The sequence below is a fragment of the Amphibalanus amphitrite genome, unplaced genomic scaffold, assembly GCF_019059575.1.
Source record: "Amphibalanus amphitrite isolate SeventyFive unplaced genomic scaffold, NRLGWU_Aamphi_draft 001198F_arrow, whole genome shotgun sequence".
Lineage (NCBI taxonomy): Eukaryota > Metazoa > Arthropoda > Thecostraca > Balanomorpha > Balanidae > Amphibalanus > Amphibalanus amphitrite.
In genome coordinates this window covers 122,522-148,437 of record NW_024882692.1, presented here as the reverse complement: position 1 = coordinate 148,437, position 25,916 = coordinate 122,522, and the positions used below count along the sequence as shown (strand labels likewise).

General features: G+C 54.0%; 2 protein-coding genes across 5 annotated transcripts in view; both read right to left on the bottom strand.

Annotated features, from left to right (window-relative positions):
- LOC122371049 (enoyl-[acyl-carrier-protein] reductase, mitochondrial-like) overlaps positions 1-10,760 on the bottom strand; it is a 32,984-nt gene extending 22,224 nt beyond the window's left edge. Inside the window, exons 1-2 of the mRNA XM_043347115.1 lie at positions 10,211-10,760; positions 7,831-8,070 (exon numbers count right to left, since the gene is read on the bottom strand). Coding sequence (XP_043203050.1) covers positions 7,831-8,070; positions 10,211-10,393 — 423 coding nt within the window. The 5' untranslated portion in view covers positions 10,394-10,760. The remainder of the gene's footprint in view (positions 1-7,830; positions 8,071-10,210) is intronic.
- A 722-nt stretch (positions 10,761-11,482) lies between these two features.
- Positions 11,483-25,916, bottom strand: part of LOC122371050 (trithorax group protein osa-like) — a 37,884-nt gene continuing 23,450 nt past the window's right edge. Inside the window, exons 5-19 of one of the 4 annotated variants that reach the window (XM_043347119.1) lie at positions 24,912-25,246; positions 24,152-24,590; positions 23,400-23,584; positions 22,849-22,893; positions 21,427-21,639; positions 20,666-20,870; positions 20,256-20,372; positions 19,871-19,960; positions 18,772-18,955; positions 18,100-18,436; positions 17,561-17,644; positions 17,141-17,272; positions 15,936-16,116; positions 15,375-15,622; positions 11,483-13,996 (exon numbers count right to left, since the gene is read on the bottom strand). In XM_043347119.1, coding sequence (XP_043203054.1) covers positions 11,786-13,996; positions 15,375-15,622; positions 15,936-16,116; positions 17,141-17,272; positions 17,561-17,644; positions 18,100-18,436; positions 18,772-18,955; positions 19,871-19,960; positions 20,256-20,372; positions 20,666-20,870; positions 21,427-21,639; positions 22,849-22,893; positions 23,400-23,584; positions 24,152-24,590; positions 24,912-25,246 — 5,006 coding nt within the window. In that variant the 3' untranslated portion in view covers positions 11,483-11,785. The remainder of the gene's footprint in view (positions 13,997-15,374; positions 15,623-15,935; positions 16,117-17,140; positions 17,273-17,560; positions 17,645-18,099; positions 18,437-18,771; positions 18,956-19,870; positions 19,961-20,255; positions 20,373-20,665; positions 20,871-21,426; positions 21,640-22,848; positions 22,894-23,399; positions 23,585-24,151; positions 24,591-24,911; positions 25,247-25,916) is intronic. The other 3 variants (XM_043347117.1, XM_043347116.1, XM_043347120.1) reach the window with 3 other exon arrangements.

The following is a 25,916-nucleotide window of genomic DNA, read 5'->3' as shown; positions in this document are numbered from 1 at the left end:
TAGGAGGCCTTGGACAATGGACATGCATCCCAGGGTCAGGACAGGAGTGGGAACCAGACATATGAACATTGAATAGGACAAGCCTGATAAAAAAGCAAGACTGAACACGTGCTATGGACTATAACGAGATGTCAGTGCAGCCCAGGATTCATTCATTCACTGGATCAGTTAATAGGTCAATCATTGATCGGGTCATTCAATCGTCCGTTCCATCCGTCCGTTCCATCGTCCATTCATTAAATCGTCCATTCACTCAATCGTCCATTCACTCAATCGTCCATTCATTCAATCGTCCATTCACTCAATCGTCCATTCACTCAATCGTCCATTCATTCAATCGTCCATTCACTCAATCGTCCATTCACTCAATCGTCCATTCACTCAATCGTCCATTCACTCAATCGTCCATTCACTCAATCGTCCATTCACTCAATCGTCCATTCACTCAATCGTCCATTCACTCAATCGTCCATTCACTCAATCGTCCATTCACTCAATCGTCCATTCACTCAATCGTCCATTCACTCAATCGTCCATTCAATTGCTCATTCAATCGTCCATTCATTCAATCGTCCATTCAATCGTCCATTCAATCGCTCATTCAATCGCTCATTCAATCGTTCATTCAATCGTTCATTCAATCGTTCATTCAATCGTTCATTCAATCGTTTATTCAATCGTTTATTCAATCGTTTATTCAATCGTTCATTCAATACCGGTCAGTTCATTCAATCGGTCATTCAATCAGTCATTCAATCGGTCATTCAACCGTCCATTCAATCGTTCATTCTATCGTGCTCTCTAGACTGCATTCATTTTTCATTCAATTACCCAATAATTTCATGCATTCATTTAATAATTCAATAATTCACAGATACAAAGATAAAAATACGGGAATTCGCAGTTGTGTGCACTGTGCAGTCAGTTTTAATGTGAAAACGCATGAGCTCATGACTGCAGATTAGAATTCGCAATAATTCGCACTTTCCTCGAGGCTTATTTCAGCCTACCTGTCCTCGGTATTTCGGCAATAACCTGTATTTAGGTATATTGTATTTACATTTAAGAGCGATCCACGTACAAAGTGCGTGGCGATTACTGCTCACGGTGCCAGCAGCAAACCATTTCAGTGCGAATAGCCTTGGTCGGGCGACAGCCTAATGACGATGGACGGCGCGGCGCCCGCCAGACGCCACAATTGGTCTCGCCATGACACCCACCGGCCGTCTCCCTGGCCCCTGCACAGTGCACACGCACAGCATGGGCCAGACCTCCGCTACATTATTACAATTAAATGGGCCAGACGTCGTTGGTGAATGGTGGGCCACCACAGGCATCACATATCTTTATGTGACTGGTGGAACAGAAAGAGTGAAAACACTGACAGCAAGGAAATGGCGATGAAAGACCGAAGGTCACAAAACTGCTCAGAATTTCGATAGGTTTTTTCATCCCCAGACTGGCAATGACAAAAAAACTACAAGAAATAAAAAACGATGCTTGAGGCACGATAGAAGAGCGAATCGGAGTATCCTGATAAAGTGTGGAAAATGCCTCGAAGCCCATGAATCATGTGCAAAAAGAGGAAAGCTGTTTGATCGTATATCATTGAGTATTGAGTAAAGCTTTTGACTACACGTCCGCACAGACTTTTCCAGCGACAGGCTCACAATCCATCTGACACTGACGAATTACATAACCTGCTGCAGACATGCATGCACGGTTGTAAAACCCAGTATTGGGTAAGCATCAGCGCCGCCACATTACAGGTAAAAACCAGCCCAATCTTGGACACGCCTCAGTTTCCATATTCACGGCAGCGGTGTCGTAGCCCACGTGACGCGCCATGCAGCTACCCTGCAGACCTGCTCGGGGGCGCAGGGCCGGGTTCGAGCAGGGCAGCAGACTTCGAGCAGCCCTCGCCCGTCGTCAACATGGTGATGGCTCCACTTCATCAGTGTCGCCCTAAAACGGCCCCGTCTGACCTCATCCATCCCACGCAACCAACAGTGGCGCAGGTCATCTGCAGGCACAAATCCGGACAAAACCAGATAAAATCCGACGCTACACGCCAGACCACGGTGCGCTCAGGCACATGTCAGGCCTATGACAAGGTTATGCGGGATGTATGCAAAACCACCTGCAGGCGGGACAGGTCACGCCACAGTCTGCCGAAACGTGGACAATGTTCGGCGACGGTGAGCGGGTCCAAAGAGCGGACACTGGTGCAGGGACGCCTGGCGACCGTCGCAGATTCAGCGCTGACACGGAGGAACGAACAGCGATGGACTCGGTCACCCGTGCCTGCTGACCCAACACCGGTGTATGTCTGCTGCTCAGAGCCGCCACAGACAAGGTCGTAGAGGTTGTGGTGGTCAGGGCGACACGCCAAACAGCTAACAGACACAGTACCCTGTTCTGGTCGGAGGGTGGTTCGGGACACCACCCTAGAATGGTAGAAGACAGCACCCTGTCCTGCCCTGTGTCTTGTATTCACATTGCAGCCTACCCGGTACCCTGACACCCTCCCAAAACTATGCAGAACGCACCACTCTGTCCCTTTCATCGACACGGGTAAGGTGGACATTTTGAGCGAAGTGACATGCAACCTTAACCTGCAACGTAGAAAGTATGTACTGACAGACTTCAAAGAGCCTCAACTCAGAAATGGATGCTCAGATCAGAGAAACCACTCGAACATCACCCAGGCGGACAGGCGCTGTCACAAAACCCTGTCCAAAGCGACAGGACACGGCATGTGACAGGGAAATGCTATCAGACACGACTGAATGCACAGAGGCGGCAGCCTTTTATGACGAAGCTGATCTCCAGGTGCACAAATCTCTCCGCGCACGTCGGATTCCATAACATACGAACCTACTATTCTGTGTCTCATTGGGAAGGTGAACATCAAACATCCACCTGTCTTGTCCTAAGTTGCCGAAAAACGCCAGAGAACAGGATACTGAATAGCTGTCTGAACCTTTTCCTTAATGCTGTATAAAAATGCCCGGCGACCTTGGTGTCAATCCAAACGAGCGTCCAGCATACTCCCGACAGCCGGGACGCGCCACTCACCCTTTGGAGGAGCACATAGTTAGAGCCGCTTGCCGGATTTGATGGGTAACCAAGGACGGACCCATCAGCCTATACATGAATCGAAAGGCGGAGATTCAGCCAGGGGAGCGTTTGTCGCCAGACATATGAGGCGGCGGGATGACTGTTTTCAAACGATAAACATGAGAAGCGACATTCAGTCAGATGGTTTACAGACCCCGAATTCCTTCGTAGTTGCAATGACGTGTGTTTTACGAGCATGACCAGCGGTTGTCAAAGAGTTTGGCATCGCAACGCTCGCCGCGGTTATTGCTCATAAGTCAAATAATGCACCTATACGCTCATTTATGAGACTGTACTTTGAACAATTAAAAGAGAAGTAACAATGCTAACAACTCCAAATATATCAAGCATGACTGGATGACTGGATAACTGGATGACTCTGCAGCTAATTCTACATATGTCGCACATCTTTAACGATGATGCGTTTAAATAAACGAAAAAAGTCGGCACCGTCCGAATAAGTGATGAAGGCAGCAGATTCAATAAATGACAATAGACAATAATAGACAATTTATTCAGGACATTCCACGTGCACATGTGGCTATTACTGCCCGTCGTCAATAAAACAGATGGTGATAAAAAAAACGATAAAAGATGATAAAAGGGAAACACACGTGCAGATAAACAGTCATGCTGGCTAGACAGTGTTTTGCTCCTCGAGCAGATGGGTACGCAAGTGACGTCCGAAAGCTCCAGGGGGCAGTCGGGTCAAATCAGGTGGCAGCGAGTTGAGGGCAGCCGGCGCTCGGCAGGTGAACCGGCGTTTGCCCATCTCTGTACGGGATCGCGGCACGTGCAGGAGCGCGTCCTGCCGGGTACTGACAGCCGCGCTCCCGCCGCGCGCCTCCGCCACAGTGGTCAGACTGTGTGCCAGCACCTTCGGCTCGGCGTAACACCGCACTTTGTGCAACAGGCACAGGGAGTGGTAGGTGACGAGGTTCTCCGCGCTGAGCCAGCGCAACTGGCACATCAAATCGGAAACATGGTCGTACTTTTTTCGGCCGAAAATGACTTTGGCTGCGTAGTTTAATATTTTTTGTATCCGAGAGAGATTGTGTCTGGTGCAAGCACCATATACTGCGATGCAGTATCGAATTTGGGATATGACCAGTGCGCTGACCAGCACGGAGATCACAGTGGGCGGTAGGTGCCCCCGGAGATGCGAGAGACCACCCAGAACTCCAAAGCAGCGTTTCGTGAGCGTTGTGATATGATCACCCCAGGTCAGGTGACGATCAAATGTGATGCCGAGGTTTTTGACTGAGATAACTGGGGATAACTCGTGATCGCGGTACTTTACTTTAAATTCAGGCAATGTACGAAGATTTTGGGGGCTGCCCAACAGCATCAGCTGGGTCTTAGCGGCGTTGACTTTTAAACCGTTGGCCCGGAACCAACGGTCCAGAGAGGCCAAGGTGTCCTCCATACGAGTGACGACAGATTGAATTTGAGATTTTTTGCCGCTTACTAGAATTTGTGTGTCGTCTGCGTATTGAACTACTACTGCACCCTCGGCAGTAGTAGTTCTTGTAAATGGACAAGACTCAGCGCAAGTGCAATAACACATTCAGAAGTAATTAAACTTAATAGATAGTCGCAGGATCTCGTATGATTATCGCGCATTAACAAAGAAAACCACTCGAATAAACTTATGTAATTTGCGGTACAAACCTATCAATCTAAAATCTAATCATGATCATCACCGGTAGCGTAAACCGCGAACATAAAAAACGAACCTACGAGCGAAATAACGAGAAATCCAACGAACAAACGAACGAACGAACGAACGAACGAACGAACGAACGAACGAACGAACGAACGAACGAACGAACGAACGAACGAACGAACGAACGAACGAACGAACGAACGAACGAACGAACGAACGAACGGACAAGTCTGCGGAAAGGCACCCAGGTGACTAGCGAGCCCACCACCGAACCACGAACGAGCACCAAACAAAAGCGAGCGGCAGAGCCGGAGCGCCGCGCCACCGCAGTTTCATCATCCAGTCTCGCACCGTCCAGTCTGCGCCGTGAGTTGTGGCTGAAACGAGCACAACAAGTGTGGCGGCAGCGACCGGACCTTGCATCAGACACACCTGAATCATGCTGTCGCCGGAGTCGCAGCAATTTTTTGATACGGAAAGCGACTGTTGTCCAGCATGGGAGGTGACTGCAGAGGCGGATCCAGCTCAGAGTTTGGGGGGGGGGGGCAAACCAGGGATGCGGAGCCGGAGCCGGAGTCGGAGCCGGAGCCGCCGGAGCCGGCATATTTTGCCCGGAGCCGGAGCCGGAGCCGGAGCCGTGAAACAATATAGCCCGGAGCCGGAGCCGGAGCCGGAGCCGCCAAAAAAAGGGGCGACTCCGGCTCCTTTTTATTTTTTGAAGAGGAAAAAAAAAATAATTGACCTAGTTCGGTTTGACAACTACAAGGCAGTAAAACATATGGTACTTACGTCATGGGCCATCAAGTGAATGAAAAAATCCGAATATCCCCAGTATCCCACAGTACGCAAACAACTTCCTGTTTGCTCTCCCCCCCCCCCCCCCCCCCCCACGTCTACTGCATCCCCAGAACATGAGGACCAGTCATCAGGTGACGGCCATTGTTTTCAAACCAGTGCAGTGGACTGCGACTCCCAGCACCGTCTCATCCCACACCCCCCCCCCCCACCCCTCACCCCCCAATGCAGCCGAGACGGGTGTCAGCTTACGATGGTTCACTGAACTCCGATTCGCGGCGACTGCGTTTCCAATGCCATCGCTTCCTAGCCCTTTGTTCTGCCAGTTCTCTCCGAGGTGCGTTTGCGCGGGGACGCGGTGAGCCGGTCATGGCAAAGAGTAACGCGTATAACCAATCCAATTTTTCTTCCACCCGTATTTAATTGATTGCGTAGGGGATGTACTGAGTCGGAGCCGGAGCCGCCGGAGCCGGAGCCGCCGGAGCCGGACCATTTTACTCGGAGCCGGAGCCGGAGCCGGAGCCGCCATAACATTTCACCCGGAGCCGGAGCCGGAGCCGGAGCCGATTTTTTTCTCCGGAGCCGGAGCCGGAGCCGGAGCCGTCTGAAATTTCCACGGCTCCGCATCCCTGGGGCAAACCATAACAATTTATCGATTCTTTCCATGCATCGTCCATAGGCATAATGTTAAAATTATGCCGTTTGGGGGGGCAAATGCCCATTTTGCCCCCCCCCCCCCCGGATCCGCCACTGGGTGACTGGATAGATTTAGTAGCATTGTTCTGGCTAGGTCTTGTCTCGGTCAAGAAACAGTGAAACGACCGAATGAATTCGAATACGGGAGGGACGATCGCCTATTCATTTATGCAGCGTTGTCGGATTTGCACAAAACTGTGCAGACAGAACGACAGCAACAGATGGGGACAGACAGCCTCAGACGACGTGGACTGACATAAAGCAGACAGCGGCCAACGGTAGAGTTGAATCAAACCCTGGATAACCTATCGTAGTTTATCGCAGATCGCTACACGCGGGCTGATGTAACATCACCGTTCGCTGAGGAAACTGAGGATGGGTCGGACAGCTATTCAAAATACGCGGCATGGCTCACAGTCACCGCACCAGTCGCCCTGCTTTACTTAGTGCGAAAAGCTGACACGCATCGAACGTGGAGCCTTTGCGCTGTAAACAAATATCATCTCCGATAAGGTCTTGGGTCTTATGTTCAATGTTTCACGTCATCTAATCCATAATCACGCTTGTCACTCATCAACTACCTAGGTAATAGGCAGAGCTGGGCAAGTGCGTTCCTTTAGTGCGTTCCTGCGTTCTTCCGTACGTACGCACCGCCCTTTTTAGGAACGCAAGAACGCAGGAACGCAAAGTTTTTCAAAGGAACGCAAGTAAGAGAAACGCACCACCCGAAATTTTGAAGCGTTCCTGCGTTCTTGCGGAACCACCCGAAAAATCATATTGCTGCCAATGACCTCTGTGTCAAATGTTTGAATCTCGAGTACGTGTGTTTGCCGGTAGAGGCGCCACTTGTCGGTCAAATCGAGGAAGGCTTGTTTAGATTTAGTGGTGATGTTCACTATTCGATTCGGTTTCAGGCATCAAATGTGTAAAGTAAATATGATAACTTTTACTTAGATACATCTTTCAGCTTAATTATTGTTTTTAAGCAGGTCGTATTTTTGTTGAAAACCCTACGGATGATATTGGTAAAACGTATTTCAGATATTCGACTCGGAAAAGAGATGTCGAGTTGCTTTTCGGCCCCGCGTCGCCATTCTGGGTATTCTGTGATCGATTCGCCCCGTGTTTGGTTGGGCCCGCGCCGCGTGGTTCGGCGGTATTTCTTTGTCCACGACTTCGGTTGTGAAGAGCACGCCTGTAGTGTTGGACTGGCGCGATTTGCCTACTTTGTCCGCTACAGTGTTGCGTTGCACTGATTTTGGTATGATTTGCTGCTTGGTAGAGCCAGAATACAATACGGGTTAACAGTTTGGGACGCAGGAACGCAGGAACGCTAACGCACCGAGCGAAAAAAAATTGAGGAACGCTATTCCAGGAACGCACTAACCGCGGCCGGAGGCACGCAGGAACGCTAACGCACTACCGAAAATCGAGGAACGCGCCCAGCTCTGGTAATAGGGATGCATTCAATTGCATTCTCACCAAATCCCAAGCTCCACACTCGCTCTTCTTTCGCCCTCCCCATACCCCTACACACCCCTGGCAGAACTCACCTTAACAACATCGTCCTCGGGAGCAATGGCGTGGCTGCGGCACGTGCCGAACTGGTTGAGGAACGGGATCACCCAGTCACCGACGCCCGTGTGTTTCACCTTGCTGCCGCAGGCCAGCACCTCACCAACACCCTCGTTACCCAGCACGGCCGGGAAGGAGTCGGGCTTCACGGCGTACTTGCCCTGCACGGTGTTGATGTCGGCAGGGTTCAGCGGAGCGGCCAACATCTTGACCAGCACCTGCCGGGCGCGGCGACGGGGACGAGTGTTAGATGGGCTGTCAGACATATGGACGAGGGCAGAGGAACGGTCAAAAGAAGACCGTTCGCTCTGTCTAGACAGATTATAACTGCCCATCGGAGTAGCTGGCCAGACAGCGTTGCGGCAAAACATACCAAAGGCACATTCTAGCGGTGGAGGGTGAAGGCAGGGCAGCGGCATCGGTCATGCGGCCGGGGAAAGAGACGGGAGGGGGGGGGGGAGAGATAACAAGAAATGCACGGGAATCTGGAAGGGTGTGAAGCAGTACTCTGGGGATTCGAGTATCCATCCGAGTGGGATTCGACCTTGGTCCAGGTCTCTCAGGAAAGGCTGGATGGGACAGCCCAGCGGCACGCTGCCATCAACTGTAGTCGAAACAAAGACGTACAGCCGACGGCACTAGTCGGTTACATCATTCGCATTTCCTCCAGCGTAAAAAGTGCGAGAAGCAGCTTGTGTAGCGGTGCGCGTTGCATCATTTGGATGAGGTAAAAAAATGTTAAGCAGGAAAGCCAGGATTGAAGAGGAATTGCATCAGGAATCTTATCTATGGGCAAGTCAAATGGCAATGGTGATCAATAATTGCAAGATCTATTGCTTGCAGCATAATGGGCTGACAAAAAGCATCGCTTCAAGCTATCGGGGTGGGATGGGAGCAGTTATGGATCAGCGTGCGCCCCATGGAACTGCGAGGGAACCGTCAGATCGATGTAGGAAGCCCAGGGCCTAAGTCTGGGGATGGGCAGAACCTCAGAAATCACCGTGGGGCATCAGGAGCTTGCGTGGAGCGCCCAGGAGACCGACGGGTGATAACTGACGTACCTAAGGCACTCAGCTTCAGCTTAGGACTTCAAATGTCGATATATGAGCCTAATGAGACTGGCATGGGGCCCTTATAAGTGTTTTAAACTCCACGGACCCGCATAGATCCCTAATAGCCCATCTTGGGACCCATATAAATCAGATCAGGGTAAAAGCTTCAGAAAACAGTTGAGGCATCATTAGGTGGTATGAGGAGACTCTCAGAAACCTGTGTGAGGGTCAATGTGGGGCATCTTACCATGCAGTCCCCAGGGACCAGCATGGGCCACTGGATGTCAGCATGAGCCCCAAGAAGCTTGAGGCCAATATAAGGCCCTCTAGGACAGCTGGGTGAGGGTTCTCAAAAGGTCAATAGAGGACAGGAAGACAGGGGGTCCTCCAGATCTGCATTTTGTCTAAGGGGGGCTAAGTGACCTACATGGGTCCATGGTCTTGCATAAGGGTCCCCAGATCATGTGGGTCAATGCCATAAAAATGTGGGTCATCAGGTGCAAGATGCAGCATACATGAGATCCTCAAAGTTTGACATTAGTCCTCAGGACACTGGTCTGAGTCTAGTGGGTACCTCCAGAAACCACCAGTAAGCCAATGGTGGGACCTAGAAGGTGAGAAGTCCAAGGGGCTTATTACTAGAGTGGGCTTACAAGGGGCTGGTGATGAGCTGAAAGGCCAGGGAGTGCTCCCAGGCCTCAGGGGACAGAAATCCATGCCAGATTTAGGGTTGGATCCATTTTTAGGAAACTGTCATTGGCTTTTGTAGATTTTTTTTCAACCCTAGGACAAGCCCTATGTAGGAACCTATACAGATTTTCTGGAGTGCCAAGATATTTGCTTGCACCTCATCCTTATAGATTAGATTGAGATGTGCTCATCAAAATGAAGAACCTATGCACCACACCAGTGTTTTACACTGCCATTCAACAAAAACAATATTGTGCACCATGCATGTGATGAGAATATAATGAATTAAAATCAGATAATGAAGTTACATTAAATATTGCGAAATTCATATTTTACCATGGTGTTCCGAACCTAAAGCAAGCTAAATTAAATAAAAAATAATATAGGCAAAATATGAATTATTGTAAGCACACATAGTTGCCAGCAATTTAATATCAATGCAAATCAATTGACAATAATGATATAGGTATTTTATCAACACATTGACACAACAAATGAAGATTAAACAATCAACAATCAATTCATTTCAATTTCAATTTAGCTTTGATCATCTCATGTAAGGCCAAGGCAAGTATTGTTTGAGTAAGTTCAGGAAAAACTAATGTAACACACATACCTCATTGGGCTGGAGGTCATCGCTGATTTCTTCCTCGACTTTTGATATAACTTCCATGGGATCTCCATATTCCTTGAACTCCAATCTCTTACAAAGCACTGATGCATTTCTCGCCTGGTTGAAAGCTGCTTGTGAAGCAGATACACGCCAGTTTTGAAACACCCGAGCCACAAAAGTCGCCATCGTTTCGTACCGGTGCCAACGCGAGCTCCGCCTACACGACCCCCACGTGCACCGCCCGCTCTCGAACTGAGCGGCCCCCTCGCGGTCAGTCGCGGAGTCGGCTCCCGAGCCCCGAGCGCCCCACCGCGCAGCCGGCCGCGCACAGTCAGCTGCCCCGCGCCGACGAGACCCAAGGCCCTATATACGAGACCCTGCCGTCTGCTAGAGCAACTAAACGAACGAGCTGGGCTTCTAGGCCGATATGGATGTAAAACATGAATGAACAAAATCACCCCGAAATGCTCGAAAGCATCACGTCCGCTACTCAGCACTTCTGACAGGCAGGTCGGCAACCCGCCAGATTCGCTTCAACGCAGCTTCACTACTAAATGTGAACCTCAACGCCATCTGGCAGGTAAACCTAAAACCTACCCTTCAATCGGTCACCGTTTCTGCACTGCGGTAGATGCGGTTACTGTCGCCCATACCCTCTACTCGAGGCTCAGCATATGGATCAATCTCTAAGTGCGGGTAACATTCATCCATCTCTCATAGGGAAGCCCTTTAGAAAAGCATTACGACCATGTGGGAGGTCGAGACGCCTGATGCTCCTCCGGGCTCCGGGCTCCGAGGAGCTGCAGCTGGCTGGCGCGTCCGGGGGTCACCACCTCAGGTGGCGAGCTAAGGGATCCGCGGAACCGTTCGCACACACGTTCTCGATTCCCCATGAGTTCCCGGCCTGATGTTTGGGTTCCGTTACTCAGTCACTCGAAATGTAGGCTGTTCAGTGTTCAAATTTCCACTGTTTTGCACCAGTAAAGCATCAAACCGTATGACACAATCATCGGCTGACCTGGGGACGATGTCATCCACATTGAAGAGGTGTAGCTCATATCGACCAGTGACCACATATTTGTTCTGCTAGCACATACCGCATGATTTACCAACAACATCGACATCTCTTTGCGATTTATTCATGGCCAAGAAAGCAAATGACTGATATCCCATCCACAAAGTCATAAAATACAGCAACCCTGTTTCGATGACAGAAAGCTGCACTTTCCCCATCCAAGGAAACCAGAAATCTGCAAGGCCGAAATGCGCTCGTAATAAACTGATATACATTTATTCATGAAACCGACAGCTCACATCCACGAAGCGTTCTCTGGACATGTAAATGATGGTTATAACGAACTGTATAAATGAATTACGATAGCCATGACCACGTGACCGGAAGGTCAAACCGCTTACAGATTGCCGTCTCTGTACAGTTAAAATAGCACTATCGAGTCGCTTATTTACAAAACAAACAGACACGCACACGCATGCACACAGTCAGGGACAGGTCGCGGCCACTCATACATCACATGTGCCGTCGGCGGGCGGCCGCGGCTGCCGCTGGGTCCCCGCGCGCTACGCGGCCGCCTCGGACGGCGACGGCCGAGAGATTTTGAACAGTACTTGAGAGAGCACAGAGGCGACGCGCTGGTCGAGAATCTGCGACATGACCAGCGCCAGCAGCTGGGGCTCGCGCGCCACCAGCACCTGCCGGTTGGCGGGCACGCGCGCCAGGCTCAGCAGGATGTTGGCCGCGCGGCCCAGCATGTCCAGACTGGTGCCCATCAGATCGGGGTTATCGCGCAGCGCGTTCACACCCTGTGTGCTGGCCACGTTCATGGCGTTGTGCTCGGCCGTCTCCACGAAGCGCACCAGCGTCGGTACGAAGTTGCTCTGCATGGCCACCAGGCGCGCCACGCGCTCGTCGGCGGCCGTAAAGTAATAGAGCAGGTTGAGCGTCATCTCGCGCTTCACCTGGTCCTCTGCGCGGCCGACCCACTGCGCCATCAGCTCGCAGATGCGCTCCAGCCGCGACAGCGGCGGCGTCGCCAGCATCAGGTCGACGTTCTCCGGGTGCACGCAGAGCCGACAGAGCGCCTCCAGCGCCAGCCGCTGCGGCGAGGTGAGCAGGGACGGCGAGCCGGCGCACGAGGCGAACGGGTCGGCCGCGTACGAGCTGGGACACTGGAGCCAGTGGAGGAGGCCGTCCAGCAGCGGCCGCACCACCGCCTCCTCGTGGCCGCCCAGGTGCAGTTGCCCGGACACGTTGCACAGCGTCACCAGCGCGTTCTCATGCAGCAGTGGCAGGTACTCGGACCACCACTCGTCGCTGTTGAGCGCCGTGCACGCCTCCGGGAAGTCGGCATCCTCGTCGCGGTCGTAGTTTTTGTGTTTGGCCGCGCGCGCTGGGTGTCGGTGATGCAGCTGCAGCAGGTCACCCAGCAGCAGCAGCAGCGGCTCCGTCGCCAGCTCGGCCTCGTTGCCCGGCACGAACGACAGGTTGCGCAAGATGGTGCTGATGGCTATACACCGCTGCGCGATGTTCTCCTGCGTGGTGGACGTCAGGTAGAGTGACGACTCGTCGCGCTGGTAGCACTCGGCTTCCTCATCGTCAGGCCGCTTTCGCTTCAGCGTGCCGTCCGGGTCTCGAATCTCGAGCTGTGGCGGCGGCGCTGACGTCTCTTCCGACTCCGCAGCGGAAGGTTTGGACTCTGCCGTCTCCGGCTGCTCGCCGCGCTCACTAGGGGACGCGTCGCCGTTGACCAGCGGCGGTTTGACGTCGGGCGTCGTGTCCATCGGTTCGGCTTTCACTGTGACCGCGTCGCCACCATCCCCGTTCTCACACGCCGCGCTCGACGCTTCATCACAGTTCGCCGCCGCGGCTTTGCGTGCCGCTGTTGATTTCGCCTCCTTGCGCAGACGCGACAGGAAAAAGTCTAACGCGGAGAAGCCCGGTATCACCTCGCCGTTCACAAGCGCTGCCTTCGAGTCCTTGGCGTCGGCTTCCGACTTGGAGTCGCTGTCAGGTTCCGCCTTTTCGACTGGCTCAGTTTTGACAACTGGCCGGTTTGGCGTCGACTCCGGTTCTGACTCCTTTGACTCCGAGTTGGCTTCATTCGACTCCGCCTTTTCCGCCGGATCCTCCGCGATCTTGCCGTCGCGCAGTCGACGGATCAGCGGCAGCCGGCCCGTTTCCACCCTGATATGCGTCTCGATGTGACCCCAGGCGCAGTCGGCACTGAGGACGTCCACCTCCCAGGATCTCCTGCGGTCAGAGACCAGGATGGTGTCGTCACACGGGTCGAAGGTCACGGGCAGGCCGCGCCGGGTGGTGCGGGTGAAGTCGGGCCCGCTGAGCACGGCGGTACTGTCGTCCGGGTCGGCGGCGCCGCACACGCCCAGGTCGGGCTCCTCCTCGGGCGGCAGCGGCGCGCCGGAGGCACCGCCCTCGTACCAGCCCACCGAGACGGGCGTGGCGCGCCGCGCGAACATGGCCGCCAGCGTCTGCCGGTAGTGCTCCAGCAGCGCCGCCAGCAGGCCGGGCATGTGCGCCAGGCCCAGCCACGACACGGAAGCGTCGTCAAACGACAGGATCTGCAGCACGTCCAGCGCCCAGCGGCTCTCGGCCAGCTGGCCGGAGCGCAGTGCCATCGTCAGCCGCCAGCCGTCCACGGGACACACGTCGGCGCGTGTGCCGCGGCGCCGCTTGGCCATCACGGGCAGCGTGGCCTCCACGCTGTCCGGCGGGAAGTTGTGCTTCGACAGGCTGCCCAGAGCCATCCCCGGCTGTGGGAGAGACAAACGGGCGTCAGAGGTGCTGCGGCGCGAGCAGGCAGACGACAGCAGTGGGCTTCGTTGGATAATGGACGGGAATGTAGTATGGAAAGCTGCGTTACCACTATTTCACGACCGGATGAAGATACGTAAAAGTTTGTTTATAAACTATAATGAATTGCTTAATGCAGAGACAATAGACACATATCAACCAGACGCGATTACGTTGATCAGCTTTAACTGCGTCTGCTGCAATTATTTGTGCTTATTTATCATTTGTATCTATGGCACGGACACTTTGCCCACATAATGTTAATGCACTCGGGTACCGAATATTGATGCAGATGGTTTCATAAGATGAATATAGATATAATATATCGATTATTGAGGTCAACACCCGACTTGACCCGGCTGCTTGAGAATCAAATATGCACAAGCGTTGCATGTGAAACTCGAAAAAAAAATCACGTAAATAGACCTCGCGCCACGCCTCGCGCTGACTCAGTTTAGGGCTCCGCTGGATCATAGGTAGTCAAAAAGGTAATTCCAAGCGCTATACAGGGACCATTCTGCATCCAGGACAAACCGATTAGTCAGAGTGGGTGCAGCTTACTGTACCCGATTTATTTTGCATTATCTCTGTCATTTACAAATTCGTTTTGATTTATGACGCATCAATTTTGTGTTGGTACCCATAAGCTAATAGAGACATTGAGCCAGCCAAGTTTTGGCAACGAGCAATCGTCATAAAACACCGTAATGAAACTCGGCATGCTCTCCGGCTATTATCCCAGCAGAATTATACCCCGTGAATATCCTCCTAAAACATTTGGGCAATTGAACAATATACCCAGAGGCATATTTGCCGGCTCGAAAAGTGTCCAATTTTGGGATACGGCGGACCGGGCTGTTAAGACATAACGGTCTCTGCACGCAGTTACCCAAAATAACGCCCTCAATAGCCTGCTTACAAGCATTTTACCAGCATCAAACTCATATTACCAGTTAAAGTATCGCCTGTCACGGACATAACATCAAACGATAATACTCCCGCGAGCCCAGGGCGGTCGTATCCTGTAATATTACCCCTTATGTGTCAAATGGGCCGTTAACATTTCTTTATGACGGGATATTATCAGCGGCAAGTGCAATATACGATACGTCACACGATAAATCCCAACACCGGGGCGTTGGAACGCTCTTATGCAATGCGAGCACATGTTTATTGCCCATCATCTGCGGTACGCCGCAGATCCCGGCCTGGTCGAGCTCCGGTTGTCCCTGGCAACAGATTGGCACATCATGCACCACGCCCCGGCGCGCAGCTCTCCAGTCATACTGACAGTAATTTAGCCCTCGTATTCGAGCTTCTGGGGACGCTCACACCTACCTTGCCGGGAGGATACGGCTTCGAATCCTTTCCGTACGGCGGTCTCATGGGCATCCGCGGCTGGGCCATGGCGGCGGCCGCCGGTGAGTTGCCGTTCCACTGGGCGGGCGCCGGGGCCGGCGGGTAGCCGGTGCCGGGCGGACCAGGCGGCTGGCTGCCCGGCGGTGGGTACCGCTGGCCCCACTGACCGGCCACGCCCGGCGCCGGCGGCGGGCCGTACTGGCCGTAGGAGCCGCCCCGCCAGCCACCTGTCGACAGAGACGTCAGGTCAGACAGGGAACAGTCGGGGTCAAAGCCACACTCAGCGTGTCAGGACTGGACAGCTGTGGACGTGGAGGTCTAGGCGGCATCCCATAAGGCATTCATTAGCACTGGACAAATGAAACTTTAGAACAAAAACTTCGGCTATGATAAAACAATGTTTCGCTGAAAGAGCATAAGAAATCATGAGAACATAATCCATTAACACGCAAAATACCATCTGACAAGAAAACATCGTTATAGCGTCATAAGCATGGCCTCTTTCCCTCCCTCTTCAGCATCGCTCTCAGCGTGACGTACCGTACTGCTGGTGCTGGTTGTAGGGCGGCGCGGCGGCCGGACCGGCGCCGGGCGGAGGCGGCGGCGCACCGTCCGGTCTCCGCTGACCCGGCTGGCCGGGCGCGCTGGCCATACTCGGCGGCGCACCGGGACGGTACGCGGGCATACCGGGCGCGGCGCCGTGCTGACCAGAGCCGTACGGCTGTGGGGTGACGCACTCAGGTCAGACGGGTCGAGCTGGGAGAGGGCAGTGTGGGGCGGGACGGGTGACGAGCGGGTGCTTTTATCGATGGAACATATTATCGGGTCGAGCTGCAGAGAGGGATGACACGGGAGTATAAGGAAGTGGCGGGGATAAATATAATGGTTATCAGCATAATCGGACAAACTGGCATTCTGGAAAATTACATGAAACGCGAGAGAATGGTCTAAACTTCAGGTAGGACTGGTAAATGTTCACTAGGAAAGGTCAGATGTGTTGGAATATGAATGCAAATTTGTATCGGACGGGTATGAGGAATGTCAGCTGGTCGCTGGGCACATACAGCTGATTGATGAGAACAGCCTGGGCGACAGCGACATCAGGCTCAGGAGACTGGTAAGAACAATGATGTCTCATAAACGATATACAAGATGACATACTGGTGATCAAATGTACACAGTGCATCACCATATGTAATTTGTCAAAATGCCATCACAGCAAACCATAAAAGGTAACTTACACCTCCACCGAGCATTCCCACGCAAATATCGACACCTTTTTTTTAAACCCCACATCTGCTCTCCCGTGAATTTCCGGGAGGCACGAAAGATCTCCTTTTAAAAGTGTCCAATCGTCCGATCCTGATCAAATATGTGTGTTCGTAGGCCTGTTCTGGTATTGCTTTATCTGCCAAGATAGACAAACTTGAGAAAAATCGAGTGATTGTACCTTTTTCGAAGATCTCTAACCAACTTGTCTGAAATTCACCGGAGAACAAATGTGGGGTTTAAAAAAAAGGTGTCGATATATGCTACACCAATTGATTGGAGTGATAAATGCAAACACATCAGCCATATTCAGCCATATTACAATGAGCAGGAAAGGAGAGGCGAGAAGCCCGCCACCGAATGTTACGCGGTGCTCGCTGATCAGCTATACACAAATAACATAGTAATTAGTAACCACCACCAAGTAGTCATTATACACCCCTCCCCTCCTACCAGGATCGGCGCTCTCTACTCACAATGGGGTGTCTGAGCGGTGGGTGGCCCATGGGGGTCGGCCCGCCGGGCCCCTGGGGCGGTACCAGGGGTGGCGCCGCCAGCTGCTTGGCCAGCGTCGGCGCCGGCGCATAGCCAGACTTGGACGGCGACATCTAAAACACATGCGCGCGCACGGCGCGGAATAAATAAAAACCCGCCCCCAGCTGAGCCACAGGCCGCACCACGACAAACAGATACACATTGAGACAGAAAGAGATAGAGAACAACCAGCCAAAGCTGAACACATCGAGACTTGTTAAGGTCATAACTGAAACACAAACAAGCCGGGTTAACCGTGTTCGTAAGCGACCGATCTACAAGCAGTAAGCATCAGCGATAGAGAGGAGAGCGACAGCGGAAACAAATATGAGTAAGCGACTGAGTGAAGCGGCGGTACGTACTTGCGTCATGGGGCTGCTGCGGGGGTTGAGGGGAGCGGAAAGCTGCTTGGCTAGATGCGAGCTGAAGTTAACGCCGGACGCCATCTACAAACGAGCAAACACACGGCTATAGAACGGCTGCGGTTGAGCGCGGCAAACGCACATATGGGCCGCTCAGCGCTCAGCTCAGCGGTAGCTCAGTATCAGCGGGGGGGGGGGGGGGGTGGGGTGGGGTCAGCACACCGACCAGCCCCAGTCAGCAGTCAGCACTAGGGTAAGAGCCGAGCGAGGCAAGCTACAGGTCGAGTCAACGCCAGACGGACGGCACACTGACAAACTGAACCATGCGCTAGTCTAACGCCGGCCGCCGGTCGCTGTCGGCCGGCCGGCCAGTCATACAGACACACACGGTAGGGGAACACTCTGACGTGCAGGCTCCGTCGGTCCCCCGGCAACTCCTTAGCTAGGTCAGGGCAGAGTACCGGGTCGGCTGGTCTCCCTACAGCTACTCAGTTAGGTACGGGGTTGGACGGTCCAGGGCGGTCCGGAGCGGTACGTACCGGGTACTGGGAAGCCGTGCTGGCCGGGTACGGCTCCCCGCCGGGACCGGTCGCCGGCGTCGGACCGGGGCCGGAGCCGGGCGGCGCGCTGGCCGGCGGGGCCGAGCCGACCGGCGGCGGCGGCGGCGGCGGCGGTCCGGTGGGCCCGGCGCTGCTGTACACGGGCGGAGGGGTGGCCGCCGGGCTGCCCACAGAGGCGGGCGGCGGCGCCGGCTGGTGGCCCGGGTACATGTGGCGCGGCCCGTAGGTGGCCGGGCCCAGCGGCGGGCCGGTCTGGTACCGGTGGTGCTCGCCGCCCGGCTGCTGGCCCACAGAGGTCGGCGGCTGCGGGTAGCTCCTGTGGTCGCATAGAACACACTCGGTCAGTCACCAGTCACAGCATCCCTCCAGTCCTGGCAGAGGTGAACGACCTATCAGCTGTTCTTACTACCGAGCCGGTATGCAGACACCACGAGTTAAACGTCACTGACACAGCCATTAACCTCAATCCAATTTATAACAACCCACTTGCATCGTGTTTAATTCATCATAAACCGCCATCACCTCACCCATTCCCCTGTTTAACAACCTAATTACCACCAAATAAACCTTCCGCCGAACCAGGTTCATTTGCATCAAAGGCCTAATTCAGGCACGCTGTCGGTCAGTTGACGGATGCCGCCGCCCACCCACCTGTTGGGGTACTGCATGTAGGGCGGCTGCTGGGGCGGCCCGGGCGGCTGCTGCTGGGGCGGCCCGGGCGGCGGCCCGGCCCCCGGCGGTCCCGGCGGTGGCGGGTACTCCTGACCGGGCGCGCCGCTGGTCGGCGGGTAGTGACCGTAACCCGGCTGTGGCGGGTAGCCGTGGCCCGGGTAGCCTGAAACACGGAGCGGTCACGTTAGGTATGGACGAGACGGAGGGTGGGAGGCCGGAGCGGTCAGAAGGCGCCTCGGCTTCAGAAGAGAGTACAGTAGGAGCGCACTGATGTAACAAAACGCAAAGCCGAGATGGAATGTCAAATATTGTGGATGGCAATCAAGAACAAGCTAGCAGCGTCAAATCGAAGTAAAAACTTCTGGAAAAATAAAAACGGAGGAAAATGGTCGAGCCAGCTGCCACAAACGAAAAAAAAAACAAAGATGGAAAAGATAGCTAAATTCCCTCCAAATGCTTCTGGAATAGCGCAATCCTCAAAATGCAAGCATGCTCGAAAAGGTAAATGGAAACATCATAGAAACATTTCAGCATTCAAAGATCAACAAAGAAAGTCCGTCAACTGCACACCAGACATAACAAATAACATCTTTAAGTTGCAAGGACTCAGGCATCGTACACACAACAGAACTTTGACAAGGTTTTCAACCCCAGATGCGGCGTCTAATCAACTGCACCAAGACGCACGATCTAGCAAATACATACAATGACAATCAAGAGCGAACTTCAGCTGCAGGGCAGTCAAAGCAGATGAATGAAGTGCCACATGCAGCCTGCGCTTGATTGCATTGAAGAGAAGACGCACTAAATGCCCACGTAGACAGAATAACAGGATTATTTAGTTTCTGGCTAAAACATCCACTGTTACTGGCTGAGCTGACTGATAAACATCCACGTTTACAAGTTACAACAATCTCACTCCAAATACGCACACAAGTTACGAGCTGAAAATGCTATAAACACCGAAACACAATCACAATTACGGGCCAGAACACAGGCGACCATGCCAGAGCAGCTACGCCGAGGTCAGGTTGAGGGTCAGGTCGAGGGACTAGCTCAGCCGCGCGGGCCTGCTTACTGTTGTAACCAGCCGGGTAGGCAGAGCCGTACGCACTATCGTAGTGACCATCCTCGAACGGGTTCGACACACTGACCCGGTCGGAGGCACCTAGCGGCCAGAGCAGGGGCGCGCGTCAGCCACGGCGGCGCTCCCGGCGGGCCGCAGACCAGTGCGGTGTGGAATCCCACCCTCAGGAGACGGCACAATACCGGCAACCAAACCCAAAAGAGATAAACCAAAAATGAACAGAATCCAATCTGAAATAATCAGCAAGCTGAGTAAAACCAACGAGCTTTCCTTGTCTCAACGCCCTTGGCCGTCAGACCCACAGTTCTCTAAGCCCGTCTGTCAAACACACGAGACAGTACCAGCGCCAGACCCAGCGCACGCCTCTATTGCTCACCTTGAGGTGGCGGCTGGCCGGAAGGACCGTTACTGTAGTCGCCGCCGCCCGGGTAGCCAGGGTAGCCAGACGGGAAGCCGTCCATCGAGCCAGAGTTAGAAAATGAGTCCTGGGGACCTGGCGGAGGAAGAGATGGACGGTCAGGGGACGGCATGAGAGAATAATCGGTCATTACAAGCAATGGCACTGTGAGATTTGCAGGTGACGAACGATTGCTTCAATCTTCCGGACATGCAGACGAATATCATGTCAAAGCAGCTCGGTCAACTAACTGGAGATCTACAATGAAAAACAAAATTGTACACGAAATCAACCCCTTACTCGAAATACTTTTCACCCAAAAAGCATAAGCTTAGACCAGTCACAGGTAGCACAGAAAACATACTCGTAAGCTTAGACCCTCCACTCACCGGGCGAGGCGGCGCCCTTCTTCTTGTTGCTCTTGGTCTCGTATTTGGCGAGGATGGGCGCCGGGTCGAGCCCGCCGCGGTCGAAGTGGCACTCGAAGAAGATGAGGTTCTTCATGTAGTGTTTCCGCAGCGTGTAAGCCCCGCTGGAGCTGCCTCCGATGCCCATCAGCACGGCGATCTCCTTCCAAGTCTTGTTCTTGGTCACCTGAGGATGGCGCGGCGGGGTGAGTCAGTCGGCACTGGGCAAAGCTGTAGCAGCACGACTTCCAGGGGAAGGCGGACTTGTGGAGAAACGAGGGACGGATGCGAGACAGAGAACCGCATAATGAGAAAGAGAGTGGGCGACACCGCCACGCTGTACGAATGGTGTCACTACAGTGACTGCAGGATCCCAACCGAACAAGCCAGATAGTGAATCGTTCACGAAACAGCTGCACATGCGGACTGGACGACAGCGGTGCTTCTATCAAAATAGAGGGAAGGAATGCAATTTGCGAGGCCGCTGTGTCGGACGATGTCCGAAATGAATGTCTATTGACGCTACCGTCGAAGACATTACTGAAATACCGGCAGAGAACCGACTAATTGGACCGCCCTCCAACTGGTCACGCTCGGTACATCAAAGCACGAGTGGCTAATTGTTATCGGTTCCCGTCGCGATCATACAGACATCACGACACATCAGCCTCCATCCACCCACGTCAGACACGTCACCGGTAGGCGTCCCCACATCACAGCATCATCGGTAAACGTCCACTTACCTCGACGAAACCGCCGCGCTCCTTGGTGAACTGATAGAGCTTGAACAGGTCGAGCGGCTGTTTGGAGACGGTCGGGCACTGCAGGATGGGCGATCCGCGCTCCTCCATGAACGCCAGCAGGCGGCTGACCCACTCTCGGCGGCCGGGCGCGTCGTCAATCTCAAACAGTCGGTTCAGGCTCTCTGCCTTCTGCTGGCGCACGGAGCGGGAGTTCTGTGTTAAGAGCAAAACGCCCCGGCGCACACGGTCAGTAGGGGGTCAGCGCGGGTCGGTACAGGTGGGAGCGACATGATGCCTACGATTGACAAACCACACGGAAATATATTGAGCGCTGAACAGAAATATTCAGTGCGACACCTGAAAGCAAACAAAACTTCCAGTTTTATTGACAAGGAAAAGAATAGATGATCATGCATTGTAATGACGTAACAGAGATGACTTTTTAAGACTTGAACGTGCTCGAAAGAGATAAACAGAAGGCCTTCCCTAAATAGCAAGACAACGAGAAGTGCAATCACCACATGGGGCCAAGTTACCGTTACGATTACAAACAATGAGCACCCACACAAGACGATACACAGCACCAGAAGAAGCAGGTTCAGCAGTGATTTACACAGAATGAACAAAATCAGTGATCACTGAAGCACAACAAAATACTCGATCGCCGAACGGTTTATACAAGGTACCGTGCTGTTCCCTGTGCAAATCCGGGAATGTTCTCATAAATGCCAGCACCTCCAGGCAACACGGAGTAAACCAAGGGATTTTCTAGAATATGTAACAAAAATCACCGTAATGTGCAGACTGGCGCAACAGCTAAATGCATGCTGAATGTGAGTCCCATATAATTGGCACAATTTCATGTATCGAACGATTTATCGTGCGTGCTCTCATGCAGCCAATTGACCTTTATTGCAAATTCATGGATTTAAAATTATAAGTTATAGGTGAATATATTCCGCGATCAATAAAGGTCTCAAATCGTATTGGTTGGAAGAAGATGAAACAAAGAAAGCAAGTAGCGAATATCGGTGAGAAGTGAAAACTAAACAGTCGCAAAAACAGATTCAGACTAATTAGGTCGCAATTATTGTGAACTCAGGTTAGCAAACTAAAGCTCGATGAATAATGAAATTGAGATACAATCGCACATCGCAAATAAAATATAAATCGCTACCACATACCCATTACAATTCAGGACACCAAAAGCACAAAGTGAGAAAATACACCCGCTTTCTGCGCAGAACTGAAAGACGCCCACCGTCTACCCAGTCCCAGCCAAACCATCACCGAAGCAACATACAGACAAGAAGGCGAAAATATCCAGAATTGTGCAGCCAACCACCACCGATTGATAAGTGAATACATGGAGCGATAGAGAGTGAGATAGCGACAGGCTAAGAATAATAGAATACTATGGACCTTGGATACTGGGTAAGCATCTCTTGAAGGCATTGGGTTATAGACCTGCAGAAGAAAATGTCACCCAGTTAGTTCGGTGTACGAATGAGCCTGTGTTGAAAAAGAATGGGGTGATCCGCATTTCCATCTGTACCCCATGTCACCCAATTGTATAAAACCAAACCATTAGATTCAATCTACCGAAATCGTCACAATTCTTCCAAATCAGTCACTCAAAGACGTTCAGACCGAAAAGGATGGAAATATTCCTTGAAAACCCTCCAACCAGTCCTCTAGCCACATGCTCCGCTACGCATCCCAAGTAAGAATCCCGTCATTAATAAGTACCATCTAATCCAAAGTAAATAGACCAGCACCACCAGTAAATGTCTGTTGTTCACCAGGTTTAGGAATCGTCTACAAAGTTCCCACGTACAAAAATACACTGTCCCTCCACGACACCGACGTCATGATCATACATTTCAGTAAGAGACCCTCCCGGATCTCATACTACCTGACCTACAGCCCCCTCCACCTCCCCTCCGTTGAGTGCCCCCGTCGCCCCAGCTCACCGAGACGGGCGAGCGCGGCCAGGCCGGCCCGCCGGGACTCGCCACGTTGTTCTCCGCCTCATCGTGCGCCGACGTCATGCTGGCGGCGCCCGGTGAGGCCATGCCCGAGATGGGCGTCGGCGGGTGGCTGCTGCCGGCGTTCTCCTTGACACGCGGCTTCGGGGAGCGGGCGCGGTCCTCAGAATCTGAGGGGTGGAGGGAGTCAGTAGACGTCAACAACAGGTCATATCAGTGATGGTAGTTTGGGTCTGCCGGCAGTGGCACACAGAAGAATCTCGCCAGACGATATTCAACTACAGACGGCTTAGCATGAAGGCGACAAAAGAACTAGGTTGTATCATAAGATGGCGAGGGGTGTTGTGCATGCCCATCTGCAACACGACTCAGCCGGGGGACAAAACAGAATACCTATATCTGCCAGTAATTTCGCTGACAGGTACAAATGTAATCGCCATGGACGAGTAATTCGCTAGCTCGGGAGACAGCAGCGGCAGCCCGTGCCTAAGCCTGGCGGACGTCTATTGGGACAGAAATCCAATCGAGGCGGCCGTCCGACAACCGACAGGCAATCCTGTGTCACCCCTCCCCCTGGGTTCCCCAGTACTAGCAGTGTCCGGAGTCAGGCACTCTGTCAGTGACCTGGTAACAGTGCTGGCTACTACAGACACGTCGTTCCCACACATGCTCTCCCCCAGGAGCAAGACGTGAGGCGACACCACAGACCCCGTCGCGTCGCGGACAGCGCTACTCACTGGCCGAGGTGTTTGAGAGCGTGCTGTGCTGCGACGCGTCGTCGATGGGCACGCCGTCGGGTCCGATGGGCGGCAGCGGGCCGTGGTTGTTGTAGGGTCCGGAGAGCTCGGGCGGACCGCCGGAGGCCGGCTGGGAGTGCTGCGAGCCGTCGCTGCACTGAGAGGCCGGCCGGGGCGGCGGCGCAAGAGGCGGAGGACCGCTCGAAGGAGGCGGCATTGACGAGGCCTGGCTGGCGGCGGCCGCGGCGGGCGGCGGCCCGGCGCTCGGTCCGTTGGGCCCGCTGCTCGGCCCGTTCGCGCCGTACGCCATCTTCTGCTGCAGGTGGTGGCGCAGGTAGTGCGGCGCCGGCGGCGCGGAGCCCGGCGGTCCGCCGCCGCCCGGCATGTGCAGCGGTTTGCCGCCGGGACCGGGTCGCGGGTGGCCACCGGTCGCCCAGTGCTGTCGACACGGGTCAGCTGGTCAGAACATGGAGAGCAGGAACGAGCACAGCAGGCACACACGGTTAGGTAGCGAAACAGGTCACGTAGCAAGCAGCCAGCACACACGTCACCAAACTGCGATAGCTGGTAGGCACGTGCTGACTGGCCACGCACTGGGTCACGTTCAGCTGGCTCAAAACAAACCATTCACTACCACCTCTCAAAGAACTCCCGAGACAAACACCTGAGCGGGTAAAAACAGTGCCGGGACCGGCCACGGCTGGCGGCAGCCTTCGTTAACAATGCAAAGGTCGCGTTGCCGGCGGTGCGTGACACCCACCTGCTGCGGGTACTGCCCCTGGTAGGGGTAGTGTCCGGGCGGGCCGGGCGGACCGGGCGGCGGCTGGCCAGGCGCGCCCGGCCGCCCGTACTGGCCGTACATGACGTGGCTGTTGTACTGGGCCGGGTAGCCGCCCGGCTGGCCGTACTGAGGGTGCGGCACCGGGTAGCCGGGCTTGTGGCCGAGGCCGGGCGGCGCGGCGGCGGCAGCAGCGGCGGCGCCCGGCGGGGGTCCCGCCTGGGGCGGGTAGGCGTGCGGCGAGTGCGCCAGCCGCTGACCGCCGGCCGACTCCTGAGAGCTGGGCGGCCGCGGCGGCATCGGAATGTTCTGCTGACCTGAAACACAGACACACAGTAGGTTCAGGTCAGGTCACAATCGAGTGGCACCGAACGCAAACATCAGCACATCACCATCAGCAGCAGCAGCCCGGTCCGACGGTCCCCTTGACCCGGCCGCGACACATGTGGTCGACACATCCGTCGTTCACCGCCAGTCATGCACATGTCATCAGCAGGCTGTCTGTCACCCTGACCTGGGACAACCCCGGTGACTGCACCTCGCCACGCCACATCAACACAGACTCCGTGACCTGGGCCAACCTCTCTCCCTCCGCTCCCCATCCCTCACCCCTCTGTGAGTCACCAGCGCGCGCTATCGTCTGCACGTGTCACCCTCCCATCGTTTCACGAGCCGCGTGCTTCGTCTCAGCCGGCACCCCGTTCCGATCAGCTGTGCAGAGCAAACCTCACACAACACCCCTCCCTCCCTCTCCCCCACTCCCCACAGACGCCGGCCGGGGAGGGGATGGGGCGGGTGGGGAGGCCCATTGATCCGGGACCAGCGCCGGTACAGCACACAAGGTCCAAATACTACTCATCCGTAGTAAACACCGAGCGACCGACGCCGCCCCACTCGCCAGTCGACACGCCAATCAAAACACTCAACGCTGCGAGCACTGCTGCAATATTAGCGCCCAGTCGGAGCAAAATGGGGCAGATATAGGAC